Genomic DNA, 15,769 nt, shown 5'->3' with positions numbered 1-15,769 from the left:
ATTTTTGTTAATTTTAATACTTTTTAAGAGTGGTATTTCAAAATTTCTCTGGAAGAAAATTTTTGTGCTCCCGAAACACTTTTTGTACGCACTCAATCATCCTACAGATCAATCCTGCTTACACCCATGAGTTCAATCATAGTTTGTGGTAATGGCAGATTTATGGTTTTGCCCATTAACTCTTAATGCTCGGATATTTCTTGAAGCGGCTCCTCCAAGTTCCGACTACTTCCTTTCTTCCCACCTTAGACAAGAGCTTTCATATCATCTTTCCCACTGTTCTCACAAAAGCCTCTAAAAAATATGCTCTCTACCTGGGCCGTCTTATGCATTAACCACTTCACATATAAGGTTTTTGCAAGAAATTTGAAATATATTTATTCAACGAATCACTGATGAATCTGGTAATCTTGTTGTAACCTGATCGTTTGTTAGAAAAAGGAAGAGGGGGGGGGGGAAGAAAAATAAAAGGAAAAAGTATAATAGTTAACATAGATGAGAGTTTTCTTTTTTTAAGAGTCCTCTTTTCACCCACACCCTAAATGTTCTCTTTCGCTCTTACATGCATATAGTAGAAAGATTCATTATAAAAAATGGAGGGAAAGAAAAAGCAATGTCCATAGATAACAGGGTTGATATATAAAGCTTCACTATGGTGAAGAGAAAGGAAAGAAGACACAGAGAGAGAGAGAGAGAGAATGAATTTGTTTGAATTCATTCCACTGGTGTTTGGACATAACATATTATGCCCGTGAACTGTTATCGCAAAGAGGTTAAAGAATTAATGATCCTTTAACGTCTTTTTTGCGATGATTCCCCTTCCCCAAGATGATTCTAATAATGAAAGGTAACCAATTCCATCATGAAAAAATTCTTTCATGAGGAAAATGTCATCAAATGAAACCAATTCATTGTTTGATTTTTTTTATTAAACTAGTGGGTGTATTTTCTATCAAATACGTCTGTTTTACAGAATCTTTTAAAAACATTTGCATATATAATCTACATATTCGGTGTAATATACTCACAGTTGAGGAACAAATTCTCTCGCAATAACTATACATTTTTTTCTCAGTATACATTAAATTATAAAATAGGTATTTTTAAATACTTTCGTAACTCTCGTTCAATTTCCAACCACTATGTAATATTTCAAAAATAACAGGTACTGATTTCTCTCTCGTCTATCGATATGTTGCGCAGTTGATGGAGCTGCCCATTCCACTTGGCATGTTGATTCATCTCGCCATTCTCCTTAGCTATTCAAATAGCATCTTATATTTCTTGACATCAGATTTTCTTAAATACCCAATGGTTGTACACTGCAGTGCTATAATTCGAGTGCACTGTATGTTCTGGAGCTCTTTTCCTATTGTAACCTGTGTCAGTTCAAAGTGATAGAAAAAAGTTGATTCTTTTTGTGATCAGTCCATGCCATGAGGGTCTTCCGGCAATTCCATTTTAATATCTGATCCTGTGATTTCTATGTATTTGATGACTACCTGCGGCCAGTCTACGACTTTTGATATAGGTCTTCCAGCTGTCAAATTTTGTACTGAAAAGAAAAGGAAGAAATTCATTTGACTTATGCCTTGTCGTGCACTAATATCATACATCTAGCATTCTCTCGATAAAGCTATACTTCTAATGCATGAAATTTTAACCACATGTAATTATAGGGTTATGAGATTATGGAACTAAAAAATGAGGACTCGTGCATGCACCCTTAAAAATGTCAAGGGTCACTATACCAACAAAGAACAATTTTTTCAAACCAAAACTGAGCCACTTTCACTATGCATCAATGAGTTGTTCTCAAAGTAGCGGCTGCTAGGAGCATTGCCAGCCTATTCTATGTCAGGGGCGTCACGGCGAGCTGTTGACATTAATGCATGGGCCCCGTAAAGACACAGCTTCGGTGCATAAGGGGACTCCATGATAATCAGATACAGTGATATGATTCTGAAAATTATGTAAATCGGTAGATTAGTATTTCCACAGCCAAGTAGAAGGGGTCTCGAAGGAATGCTGTTGAAACGACTCTGGGAAACCCTCTCTTCAGTGCATGACAATAGCTTTTGCCAAGTGAACCTTGGTATTATCAAGATGACTGTTGTGGTTTTTTTTCTCCTAAGTTATATGGAGCATGCAGGGGCGGCTTGAGCTTATCTACCGCCTGGGTGCGAAGCCTCATATGCCGTCACTAATGGCAACCCTGGCAGGAGGCTGACAGGGTTTCAGTGAAGATCAGAATTTTTTTTCAGAAAAAAAAGAAAGCCGCACATCATATATTGTTTACCATACTAATGACCATACGTCCCGGTTTGGAAGTAGATTTTCCTGTTTTTGTTCCAGAATTATTTTACCATTCTTAATAATGCCAGATAAGGGGCCGTTCAAGTATTACGTAAGCAAATTTTTAGCAATTTTTGACCCCCCCCTTGTCAGCAAAATTTCATCAGCTCTGGCCCTCTGAGTCCTAACTCATATTTTCATAAAAAGTGGTTGCTGACGTAAGCATTATCCAAACCCCCCTCCCCCTTGTCATCAAAAGTCAGCAAATCGGGACCCCCCCCCCCCCCCCCCCCCATCGATGATGGCGTCATACTTGAACGGTCCCGATAACGAGGTTATTTATATTAAGAAATTTTTTTTCAAAGATGTTTCTGGTACTCCAGGGCCAGGGACCGGACAAGTGGGAAGCCGAATTTTTCCTTTGCTTTCACTTGACTATTCTGCATGGCCTTCTCCTAGAGCAAAGCCCCTAGGATTGGACCTTTCCCAGGGCTACAGCCCTGTTAGTCTCGCCCTTGTGGGGTCATGGGTGAGGAAACCAAAGGGCACACTTGCCCCTTGTGATAGAATACAGGGGCGGCACTTGGCCATGAGACCCATTGTGGCCGCACGGGGCGCCGTTCAAGAGGGGTGCTAAATTCGAGGTGAATAGGTAAAAAAATAGTTCCATTGGTCGAAAAAATCAAAGAAAGTGTTTTCTGTCTGCTCTGTGAAAAAAAAGGGAAGAAAGGGCGAAAAAAATTCCCTTAGGAATTGTTTGGATAAGTTGTGAGGGAGGGAGCATGAACCCCCCCCCCCAAGGGTAGAGCTTACAAGGCTCCAGTTTGGGGGCGCGGACTAAATCCTTATAATTTTCTCTTTTATTCACACTATAAATTAACTGTAGGGGGGCATGGAAAATTTGGCTTGGGTCCCGTGAAAGATTCCAGCCTAGGGGCCCTGATGCAGGATGTAGGGACTATGAGGGGCAATAGGTAGGAGGGGCAAAAAATAGGTCCCACATGGGTAATATGTCTCGAGCTGCGTCGATAGCTTACATTCTTGTTTCTGGTATTACAGCGCCCGTGTCTATTTTCTCAACGTTTCCGTTGTCGAGGTATGACTCAAAAGCGTGATGTCACGTGAGTTTTTTACTGAGTTAAATTTTGGGGGTCTTAACCGAAGTCCACGCTGCCACCCCTTAGAACCTGTCGCCCGGATGAGCCGCGCCCCTTGCACCCTCGCTTAAGCTGTTAAGCTGCCCCTGGGAGCACTCAGGACGTTGGCAAGAATAGCATCTTGCAGTGCCGTCTTAAGGCATGGGCCTACCCGGGCCTCATGAAAACAAGATCCGGTCAAAATTTTGGAGTGTAAGCATGCAAATTAAGAGCCACAAATTTCTAGCAAAGTGGGTGGGGGGGGGGGCACTCAGAAAAATTATTTTGCGAGGCTCCGCCCCGATGCTCTTAAGACGATACGTATCTTGTCCCGCTTGGACGCAAATTAGTTTCTGTTTTATGTGGCTTAACAGTCGGGGAGAAATTTCGAAAATGAATGAGGATGCTTGAAACGGCATCAAAACGAGGATGTCTAGTACATAGGCGCCGGAACCTAGGGGCTGAGGCCCTTTGAGCCCCCCCCCCCAATACATTTTGAAAAGGGGTTGACCTCCCCCACTCAATAATTTCTGAAAGAAAGCAATGCAATGCACCTTCCTCCCCCTGCGTACACGCTTGAGTGCCGTATATACGAGACGACCAGCAACTTTCAGCTCCTTTAATATTTTCTTCACGTCGGCGCCTCTGGTCTGGTGACACTATGTAATTACCATGTCACACTTACCAACTGGCATGATCTGTTGTGACCTCCTAGTGCCGTGAGAGATGCGTCTTTTCCATGAAGCTGGCATCGTCTTAGGGACTTCTCCTTTCTGTAGAGCTGCGTCTCTCTTCAACTTGAGCATTGCCATTGAAGGTTTAGCTCCTATGGCGAGAATAAATTATGTTTTGTTACAAGTATACACATTTATTCATAAACAGATATAAATATTTTATAACAGTTGGGGACCATATATATAAACATTTACCTTTTGGCTACAGAAAATTCTGACCATTATATGAAATACGAATGAAGCGTAGTTATGCCTTGACTTACCGGATAACCTCTTTGGACATCTGTAGCACATCTCACCTACTATAGTGAATAGATTTATAGGAGACGGTGAGGGAGATGTTTTGTTCATGTTCCTGATCAGTTTGGCCCTGCCGAACTTCCATTCTGTGTCAGATTGAGCCTGGATCCTCTGGTAGGTGTTGGACATCATAGCGATGAGGAGATTGATGAGCACGATTACTGTGACCATCATGTACACACCAAAGACGCATTTCATGATGGCTTTCGAGAAACCTGGACTGAGATGCATCGGAGGCATATAGTCTGGCTCTACGAGACCGAACAAGGCGAAGAACAACATCTCGAAAGTGTCCACCGGTGACTGGAACACGACCAGCGTCAGGTTCTCGGTTCCCGGAGGCTGGAACACCGGTTGGTATATGGCGCACAGATGCAGGGAGAACCCCACTAAGAAGATGCCCAGGATGGCGAGGAAGCGCATGAGATCCTTGATCAGGTCCCTGATGATGACGGTCCACGGACCGAACAGGTGGTGGAACGTCAGAAAGTTGAGGAACTCTACGAAACACAGCAGCAGCGCCACGGCCAGGAACTGGTTCCGCACGTACAGGCAAACGGACCTGGACACCCGATCGGTGAACACAAACGCGAAGGCGTGCACTACGATTCCCATGGTGCCGACACCCATGATGATGACTTTTATGAAGCCCAGTCCTTCTCTGTCCTTCGGATTAGTGGCGTCCGCGACCCACAGGCCGATCAGCCAGAAAAACAGCAGCCACTCGTGTACATGCGGCGTCAGGTTCAGCGACGACGTCCATATCGGCAGCCACGGGTTGACTATGGTGAACGTCAGTAGGATAATGAAGAAAATATGTGAGACGAGGTACGACATGAACTTGATGATAGGTATGCTCGCGAAGCGATGTCCGAGGGGCAAGGAGAACGCTATCCAAACCACGGGACACACTAGAAACGACATGAACAGCATGAGCATCTTCCAGGAAGCCCATTGCAGGCTGCCCATCCACAAGTCCGTGAGGTATTTCTGCACGGCCGGATGGGCAACTACTTCTTTCTGCTGGAGTTCTATCAACACGTCCAGGAACGGTATGTTCTGCGAGTCGACTGACCTCAGCAGGGTCCCGGTGTTGTAAGAGATGGCCGTGATGCCGAGCAGGTCAGCCGCCATGGCCTCGCAGAACTCTCCCATGATTTCCAGATCCCTGGCTCGATCCTTCTCTTTGAGTGATAGCAGATAATAGCTCCGGGACATCTTGGCCGCAGTCTCGATTGGTGCTGACGACACCAGTATAAACTCCAGCACTGGCTTGTTGTTGTGTGCCTTGCTGGACACCATGAGATCGATGAGGAACTGGAAGTGAAGGAAAAAAAATTAATTAATTTCGTGCAATTCATTTTCTGTATCGATTGACAGGGTTTTCAGTGACCTGGAAAGTCAGAGGAAATGAAAAAGAGCAGGAGAAAATGTGAAATGAAAAAGAGCAGGAGAAAATGTGAAATGAAAAAGTCAGGAAAATATGCAAATATTTGATGAAAGTCAGGAAAAAAAAAATTCTTATGAAGGGAACAAACGTAACTCGAGAAAAATTTGGAAGGTTATATTAAGATTTTTTGAATTATATTTCGTTTTTCACAGAAGTTCTAGTCAAGGGGAAAAGTCAGGGAAATTTTTGTTTCGTCAGGGAAATGTTCAGAGTTTTGGTCAGAAAAAAGTCCCGGAAATCCCAGGAAAAATTTTTGAGTTTTGGTTTGGGAAATCAGAGAAATTCTTGAATTTGAGTTTGGTAAAGCATTCAAAACTATATGATGACATGATCTGAAACCGTTCGTAGAAAAGCTAGATTAAATATATAATTAACAATATTTTTTTACATATTTACTGCTTAAAATTATATATTTTTTATCTGTATCAATGTTGTACCGAGAATATACTCGCATCATCTTGTTAAATTTCACTAAATCTGATGTCATTTTACACTGAACTGTTATACATCATGTCTTAAAATTTTTTATATATATGTTCTTTTTTCTATAATTATGCTGCGTACTTGGCGGCTCACAATGGCGGTGAAACAATGTAATACAAATTCTTTTTGGTTTCCTGGAAGGACTTAGTGTCCCTTGGGGTCACATAGTGTATATTCGTTGCATGGTGTCTTTTTTTCTTTTGTATTCCTTTTCGTTTGTTATTGTTCAGTATTTGTGAAAGGTGTATGTGTGTATATGTGTGTATTTGTTTACAATAAAAAAAAAAATCAAGGAAATTTTTGAGTTGTGGTTAGGGAAAATCACGGATATTATTTAGTTTTGGTTTTGAAAAATCGGAAATTTTTGAGTTTTGGTCACGGAAAGTCAGAGGAAGTTTTGAATTTTGGGTCAGGGACAATTTTTCTCAGGAAAAGTCAGGGAAATTCTTGATTTTTGGACATGGAAAAATCGGAAATTTTTTGAATCTGGGTCAGGAAAGTCGTAGAAATATTTCAGTTTGATCTGGAAAGGTCAGGGAAATTTAGGTGTCCGTCGAGGATATTTTCAAGTTTTGATCGGGGAAAATCTGGGAAATTTTTGAATTTTGGCCAGGGGATAAAAAAATCAAGCAGATTTTGCTGGGAACCCTCCAGGAACTGTATATGAAACACGTGCGGATCGAGGGTGATGTGTCGAAGGGAGCGATTCATTGTGTGGCCACTGATGCCTCGTAAATTACAGGATTGATTAATTTTTCCATATTATCGGGCCTTTGACCGATTCCCCTCTTTCCGATCCGCACTTCGTTATGAAATGGTATGCCAACCTTACACATATACAACATTGTAATGCGGAATTTACTACTCGGCACTTACATTACTATCATTCATCAACGTATGAGTGTCATGTTCTTTCTTCAGCAAATAGTTCAGCACATCGTAATGGCCGGCTCCAGCTGCCAAGCAAAGCGGCACTTTGCCATCCTGAAGAACAGAAGAAAAAAACGAAAAAAAGCAAAATGATCATGAAAAAACTTGGACAAGCTTCAATATTATTTGCTCTCATTATGCAACTTTCATGAAAGTAATTTATTTCAGGTCTCGACGCATTACCTTGCTGGTTGCTGTTGGTGATGCTCCGCTGTCGACTAAGAGTATTACGACTTCCAGGAAGCCATGTCGGGCAGCGTTATGTAGACCGGTCCATCCATTCTGTTAACAAATAAGGGAATATTATGTTCGGATACTTGCATATTTGGTGCTATATAGCTGGAAATTCGGAAATGTCAGTGTCTATCACTTACGTTGTCGGCAATGTTGATATCAGCTCCCTGGCCTAAAAGTAGACCGACCATTTCCTTGTGACCCTGAGCTGCGGCCAGATGCAACGGCGCCCTTCCTTGTTTGTCGGCTGTCCCCAGCTGTTCCGTCGATCGACTAAGCAGTAGGCCAGCCACGGCTAGGTGACCTCCCCTGGCAGCTAAATGCATTGGCAGTATACCCTATAACGCAATTAGATTATTATATAAGTAGATAATCACCTATTTCACAGAATTTTATATTATGCATCCAGCAGCTATGCCCCTAGGCCAGATCTTTTGCGATCCTAGACCAGACATTTCACGGATCCTTATAATTTATAGTGTGAAAAAAAAAGATAATCGTTCTGGGCTCAGGGCTGGATCACTGTCAGTCCTACCCTTGGAGGAACCATGTGATACACATAACTGTTCACGATGACGCCATCACCAGTGTGTCGGAGGCGAAGGTGTTGTGGGTGCTCCAGCACACATGGTCATTTCTGGCACGATTCCGAGCAGAATTGATCCAGAAATCTCTGAATTTCCTACAGAACGCTCAAGACGACCATTCACAGGTTCTAAACACTTTAGATGCCCTCTGGCCAAAAAAAAAATCCTTAGGCCATGCTGCATGGCATCCACACCTCGTGCTAATGTCCGACAGATTAATGTACTTATGCTGCAAGGTTCAAAAGACATGCTCTAGAACAGTGGTTCCCAATCTTTTTCAGTCCGCGTACCCGCAGCTGGCTCGGTTCTTTTTCGCATTACCATTTTCTTTTCGTGTACCTCCTAACGGCCTCTCGCGTGGGGGGGGGGGGGGTGGGAACCACTGCTCTAGAACACAGTTTCTCCAAAACTTTTGTTTAATCACTGCCTTCTTCAGACATTATTTTTCTCCATCGTCCCCCCCCAAACTCATGCGATCCAATGTTATACCAGTAGCTTCTATCGCCCCCTGGATCATTCCATATTTCGCCATACAGCAAATACCAAGCAGTGGAGTTGGGTGGGGAAATCTATCGGTGGTCACCAGGCTCGGTAGATAAAGAACTTGTTTCTGATGATCTTGGCCGGATTCGAACCGGTGGACCTTGAGGGTAACCTTCATAGTGGAAGACGAGCATCTTACTACTGCGCCACTCAAGCGCAAAACGGCGGTTACGAACTGGAATCAAACCCTTAACCTTTGGATTACCAATCCGAGGCTCTACCGACTGCACCAGACCCGGTTCAAAATATCTCTGGAATAGATTTTTGGAGCCCTCCCCTTCCTGAATCTGGCGTACCCCTTCAAAGGTTGTTGTTCTTGCATACACCCACCTGCACCACCGTATGCCTCTAGGGGCGGGACAGCAATATATATGATTGATTGATTGGTTGATACACCCACCTGCAACAGTTGAGTCGTGACCACGAATTTATTCTTGCAGAGTATCAGACATTTTAGGGTACAGCAGGCTCGAAGCCAGAAATTTCATTCGGAGTGGAACAACTTTTATTTCGGGGGGGAGGGGGGGGGGAATAAAGTGGAAGAACAAAAGATTTGGAGATCTTTTCCCACTTTTTCAGTCATTTTCTCACATTTTAGGGGGGGGGGACTTCAGGGTCTGCCCCCCCCCTCCCGCTACGGAAATGGGGGTAGCAGTTGTCGAATTTTTGTGTTTCACTTGAACGGAACCCCCCCCCCCGTTTGTGCCAATAAAATGAAGGTCATGGACCCCTTGACAAAATAATATTCAGTAATAAGAAAAGTAAAATAAGAATGAAAAACAGTGAGTTAAATATGTTTTCTCATCCAAACGCACAACAAACACTCTGAAATCTCTGCACGGATCGTCGAAGGTGTCCGTGGACCCCTGTCTACACCTTCATCACTCAGGTGATCTGTGACAAGTAGACTTAAATTCCCCACATCACTTATCATTTGGAGCCGATTCGTCGGTGATTATCCATAATCACAATAAATTTTATTTTCACTCTGATTCGAATTATTACTGGAGCAGGGGAAATAATCAACCCCCTCTGTAAGATGTCACATCTGTCTCGGCTCGCCATTGCCGAAATAAGAGGGTTTTAAGAAAAATATTTTTCCGAATAGCTGGAAAGAAACAACCACGTCTTGGGGTCTGGAGATCGTTCAAAATCTCAGATAGTGCTACTACACTAAACAACGTTACTGGGGGGAAGGGCGACTGCTCCAGAGATTTGTTTAACGCCTGATTTCCAGTATCGTAACAACAACGCGACCTCGTAACAACGTAAAAGGGGAGGGGGCGCACGACCCGCTATTAACTCATTTTTTAGTTCGATCATTTGATCATTTTTGTCGCACCACGGTCATTTTCTGCACACGAGGGCTAATTAGACCGGGACCTACAATTTATTGCCGATTCCAAAAGGAAGCCTTGTTTTTTTATACTCACATTGAGAGGTTAGTGGGCTAACCCCTCGATGGGGGACTCTCTGTGGTAGCAATTTTTTCTGCGGTCATGTCGCCGTCAGTAAAGTTTTCTGACAAGGACGAACCGGGTAGGCGAGCATCTTATCGACCTGGGCTACCGCGCCCCTTTGTAGTTCGATATTATATAAGCTCTGTGTTGGACCGTCCGACATTGATGCGTCGTACACAAGACCATGCATTTGTACAATATCTATAGTATACCCCTATTTTGTTTATATCGTCATATACATATCAAATACTTCATTATAATTTGTCTAGTATATTCGGAGATAATCGAACAAAAGTGGATGCTTTTAATTTTTTACACCAGTGAGTGCCACCTCGTAAACATTATTTCTCTTGGGACATAACGATATATTTTCACGTAGGGACGTGTGGTGCGCGTGTGTGTATTCGTGACCCCTAACATGTTATGTGTGCTATACTACTTCACCTAGGGTGACCTTACGTCCCGTATTTCCCGGGACAGTCCCGGCATTTTCTGGTTTTTTTTGGCTGTCCCGACTTTTTGGCAAAAGTGTCCCGGTTTTTCCCGTATTTTGCACGAAGCCGACTTGAATTTTTATTCTTTATTGATAAAAGATTGATATTATTTTTCAACTTATAAATTATATTATGATAATTAAAACTATAAATGAGAATATTAATCTCCCACATTTGTCTCAATGAACGTTTTTTTTTTCGTGGAATTCATTTTAATCCACTGCAATTAGCAGTAATGCTGCAGTTCCCACCATTGTGATTTTTCCGTTATTTCAACAATATTTGGCAATTTTGTTCGGTTTTGGTCCCATTTTTGGCGATAAGTGGCAATTTCCCGTATTTCTCTAATTTAGTTGATGGAGGGTGCTGCAGGAAAGTAAATCACTGAAAATATGCAAATCCAAGTCCTTTCATTTGTAAATTGGAATTGCTCGTATCCTTCAGGTACATGCAATTAGGTAGTGGGGGCCCCCAGAATATTACTTGGGTTTGGGGCTCCATGATGCTGTTAAGTTTTACAGATATAGGTTATAGGACCTTAGGATCGGGGCTGGACAGGGGCAATGAAGGTTACACATCGTGGGTGGCAATCTGGGGGGGGGGGGGTTAAATCTTTCAGACAAGTTTTAAAAAGCATTTTAAATTAACAGAAATTGATTAAAATAACGTATAAAGGTATTTTTCTTCAAAATATTTTTTCCCCCTCACGAAAATATTTCTATTGTTTATTTTTTAGGAGGAAGCCCCCCCCCCCACCAATGCCCCTGCGTACTCCTCTGGAGGGGGGGGGGGGTCAGCGAAGCCTCCTAGATATTAATCATACCAGTCTAGGAGGCTTTTGCCTGGCTTATTTAATTTTGACAGGGGGGGGGGGGAGTCAGTGCTTTGCTTATTTTTGTTGACGGGAGAGGGGTCATACATGGCCAAAAATTTTGTTTTATTCCTACGTTATACTTGAATGGCCCACAGTAGTATCTCAAGTTATAAGTTACACAGAATCATATATTTATCCCGAAACCTATTAACGCAGGAGATGCCCAATGCACTCCTAAAAAAAAAAGCACCAATCAATAATACTATACGTGCACACCAATTCGGAAGGTTAGACACCAGCAAGTTAATCTCACATATCCGGCCCGCTGAGTGTAAAATTCGTGCACTCCATGCATAAATACGCCATTTCTGATATCAGGATGGAGTACGATAATATAGTGTGGTTAGTATTCTCTAATACATACCTGTACAACTGTAGCAGCATCCGTTTGCACGCCAGAACTATTCAGCAACACCCGTACAACACCTTCGTGTCCTGATTCAGCGGCGAGATGCAACGGCGTGAAGCCATACTGAAAATAAGATAGAAATAGAATTGATGAAATATTATTAAATATTTTATGAAATATTATGAATATTATATGTATGTACCATTTATATATAGTACATATAATGTACTGTGTGCCATTTATACACAGTACATATAATGTACATTTATACACTGTGTGCTCAATACAGCATAAAACATACGAGCTTAATAATTATTTTTCAGGCGATAAATCTCTATCAAGGTTCTCACATAGTCTGTCAATCCTTGTCGCCAATCATGAATTCGAGTTCCGACAGCCCTAGCTCAATTGGTTGAGGTTAGGACGCACAAGTTCTTTTTCCTGTATCACATCCGCTCAACTGGGAGCCCATTATACAAAGTCTCTTTGGCCGGTCGACAACGTCGAGACATGGCTGAAAAAGCTCAGCCGAGCGTTGGGGGGGGGGGGCGGTTCAACTGGGAGCCCGCAATACAAAGCCCCTTTTGGCCGGCACGTCGGCAACCTCGAGACATGGCTGCAAAGCATACAACTGCGCCGAATGAGGCATCTGTTTGCGTGAAGACGATATTTGAGAGCTGTTTTGTAAATTTTATTGCTATTGTATATTTTTTGCTATCTGTACTTATTTTTTAAACGTGTTTTATTATATACAAATACAAATACAACGGCACAACAGGCAAAATGCCCAACGAGGTGGTCGTGTATGTACACATATTTAATTTATACATGCATAATAAAGCATTCGACACCGTCCAGCTCCACATTTGGGGAAATGGCTAAAATTGACAACTGCCGATAGAGCCTAGGTGGTGTACGGTAGGTAAATGTATCAAATTGTGTAATTTTTCTGTATCATATTTTATCCACTCCGATTTCAGCTTTAAATGAAGTGGCACAAACAACCACCGAAATTTCACAACAGTATTTATGGTAAAGCCAGGTATGCATGAGCATGCACTTCCCCCGACCGAGTCCTACAACCATACGGAAAGGACGGGGGGGGGGGTGTAGCCGAAGTTCCTGAAAGATGTTGTAGATTCAACGCCGCGAAGCAATCCTGCTCCTCTTAAGTTCAGGGAACTCCTACACTAAAAGACGCTATACACGCCAAGAAATCTGTTTATGCAACTTTCACAAAAGCAGTTCTACGCGTTAAAGTTTCCAAGCATAGTAACGCTAATGCACTAAAATTGACTCCAAGTCAGATCATATATGGCTTGCATGAAAGAGACACCTACTCATGCAAAATCGTGGTGAGCGGCTCGAGGAAATAGGATCGCCGTCCATACTGGTAGCCTTTTTATTTTATCCTCTGGGAGGGGGGAGTGTTGCAGCGTCAAATCCTCCCAGTAGCGTTTACACTTACATTTGAAGTGACTACTTGTCACATAACAGACACCGTGCACAACTATGCACTCGCGACAATTTAGGCCGTGCACATAGTGAGGCGACCATGAGGTAGCGACGAATAGAGACTAGCGACGAAAACGATTGTATTATTTTGTTCTACACGAAGCAGGCCACTCAATGAGGTGCGGGAGTCCAACAAACGTGTTTGTTTTCACCTCGATCTGCTGATTTTCGCTATCTGCTGATTGGTCTGTTTCTCATTTTTTTCTTCCCCTCTCCTGCTGAGGGATCATCATCACGCCCTTACATTTCAAAACTCCTCCAGCCATTTTCTCCACCCTCCTCCTTTCTTATCAAGTACGGACATCTCTTCCTCCATCCCCCTATGTATATTTTCTTTCTAATCGTAATTCTTGTATACATTACACCTCTTCGCTCCACTATGAACGCAGCCTTTGAAGGATTATACCGTGATACTTACATCATCGCTGAGGCTAGTGTCACCGGGTCTTTCACTCGGGATGGAAGCTGGTATTTGAGTGAGCATCTCCTGGACGAATTCCGTTTGGCCACAACTCGCTGCGACGTGAAGAGCCGTCATTCCGGTCTGGAAAAGAAAGATAATCAAAAACGACGGAATTATAGCAATGAATCGAACCATTTGAGAACCAAGGACGATGCCATTACGTGACAGTCGAAATGTTTTTTGTAACGTAAAATATTTAATGAATATTTATTGTCATCGTTAAAGCTAATGACATATTGTATTATGTGCTTACCCTTTTACTGTGTACTCTCCAAGACACCGCGGTTTTCAAGGCTTGAAGGACCTTGACGTGCCCATGTTTCGCAGCTAGATGCAACGCGGTCATACCGTCCTAAAGATCAGAACAAAATTGTTTGTAAGGATGGATTGAAATTAATTTTAGTCATCGATTTCGGCTGAAACTTTATCAAAAAAGCATTTCATAGATCCGATAATTTACCGAATTTTCTTCCGTTGCCGAAGAACCGGCTTCCAGTAGGACTGAGACAACTTCGGCGTGTCCACCAGCAGCTGCTAGATGGAGCGCTGTATTTCCTGTCTGAAAACGCACGAAAATGAGATAGCTCGATAATAATAATAATGATTCAACATCGATAGCAATTATCGTTTATCTTTGTATTATCATCCGGTGAGAGAAGGCAACCTGGATTTTGCCAATACTTACGACGTTACGAGCTGAAGTGACCATCGAACGATTGAACTTCATCAATTCCTTGATTACAGCTACACTGCCTTTCATGGCAGCTATGTGAGCGCAGGTGAAACCATTCTAACATGAATGAAATAACACTGCGTCAAACAGAATCAAAGGTATACAATATGAAATTTTGCAACTGAATTCTGGAATGAAGACCAATACAATAAAAGAAATATATATTTATATAAAAATCAAAAAATTAGTAAATTTTTACTTCGAAATTAGGAACTTTTCATATGATGAAAATGTGTGTGTGGAGCCACACACGCATTTTCATCATATGGAATTCATATAAATTTTCATCATATGGAATTCATATAAATTTTCATCATATGGAATTCATATAAATTTTCATCATATGGAATTCATATAAATTTTCATCATATGGAATTCATATAAATTTTCATCATATGGAATTCATATAAATTTTCATCATATGGAATTCATATCCATTTTCATCATATGGAATTCATCATTGTGGAATTCAATTTCGGTTACAATTCATTCGAACACAATTCACCGAAAGGACTTTCACCCTGGAGAAATTCATCAACTAAGTTACATAGTGAGTGGATGAGCAGGTGAGTGAGCACGTAAGCAAGTGATTGATCAAGTGAGTCAGGGTTATAGTGATTGAGCTGGTGAGCAAATGAGTGAGTGAGCAAGTGAGTGAGCAAGCAAGTAAGTGAAGGGGTGGCTGAGCAAGTGAGTGAAGGAGTGGCTGAGCAAGTGAGTGAAGGAGTGGCTGAGCAAGTGAGTGAAGGAGTGGCTGAGCAAGTGAGTGAAGGAGTGGCTGAGCAAGTGAGTGAAGGAGTGGCTGAGCAAGTGAGTGAAGGAGTGGCTGAGCAAGTGAGTGAAGGAGTGGCTGAGCAAGTGAGTGGATGAATAATCAAGTAAGTGAGCAGGTTAGCGACAGAGTTAGTGTGAGCAAGTAAACTGGTGATTGAGCAAGTAAGCTGGTAATTGAACAAGTAAGCTGGTAATTGAGCAAGTGAGCTTTTGAAGTGAGTTTGTGATTGAGCAGATGAGAGTGAGTGATTGATCAATTAATATCATAAATAATTTGCACCATATAGGACGAGATCGTTCTATATTATAGTTATGACATCTGATATTCCTCTGACATTTCGATATATAACGATATGGTCCAGATATTGTACTATGTCGTTGTGCTACTGGGACTTACGGAAAATTTGACACACGA

At 42.2% G+C, this 15,769-nt stretch overlaps 1 protein-coding gene across 1 annotated transcript in view; it reads right to left on the bottom strand.

Annotated features, from left to right (window-relative positions):
* Positions 1–1,008: 1,008 nt before the first annotated feature.
* LOC149084433 (uncharacterized) overlaps positions 1,009–15,769 on the bottom strand; it is a 98,940-nt gene continuing 84,179 nt past the window's right edge. Inside the window, exons 19-29 of the mRNA XM_089235315.1 lie at positions 14,533–14,637; positions 14,308–14,406; positions 14,101–14,199; positions 13,803–13,928; positions 11,885–11,992; positions 7,703–7,900; positions 7,512–7,610; positions 7,275–7,382; positions 4,429–5,782; positions 4,117–4,257; positions 1,009–1,555 (exon numbers count right to left, since the gene is read on the bottom strand). Coding sequence (XP_089091441.1) covers positions 1,425–1,555; positions 4,117–4,257; positions 4,429–5,782; positions 7,275–7,382; positions 7,512–7,610; positions 7,703–7,900; positions 11,885–11,992; positions 13,803–13,928; positions 14,101–14,199; positions 14,308–14,406; positions 14,533–14,637 — 2,568 coding nt within the window. The 3' untranslated portion in view covers positions 1,009–1,424. The remainder of the gene's footprint in view (positions 1,556–4,116; positions 4,258–4,428; positions 5,783–7,274; positions 7,383–7,511; positions 7,611–7,702; positions 7,901–11,884; positions 11,993–13,802; positions 13,929–14,100; positions 14,200–14,307; positions 14,407–14,532; positions 14,638–15,769) is intronic.

This window comes from Pholcus phalangioides, unplaced genomic scaffold (assembly GCF_987345545.1).
Source record: "Pholcus phalangioides strain wild (caught in Gottingen) unplaced genomic scaffold, Ppha-v1.0 ptg000008l_1, whole genome shotgun sequence".
Taxonomy (NCBI): domain Eukaryota; kingdom Metazoa; phylum Arthropoda; class Arachnida; order Araneae; family Pholcidae; genus Pholcus; species Pholcus phalangioides.
The sequence above is the reverse complement of the archived record's forward strand: the minus strand, read 5'-3'. Positions and strand labels throughout refer to the sequence as shown.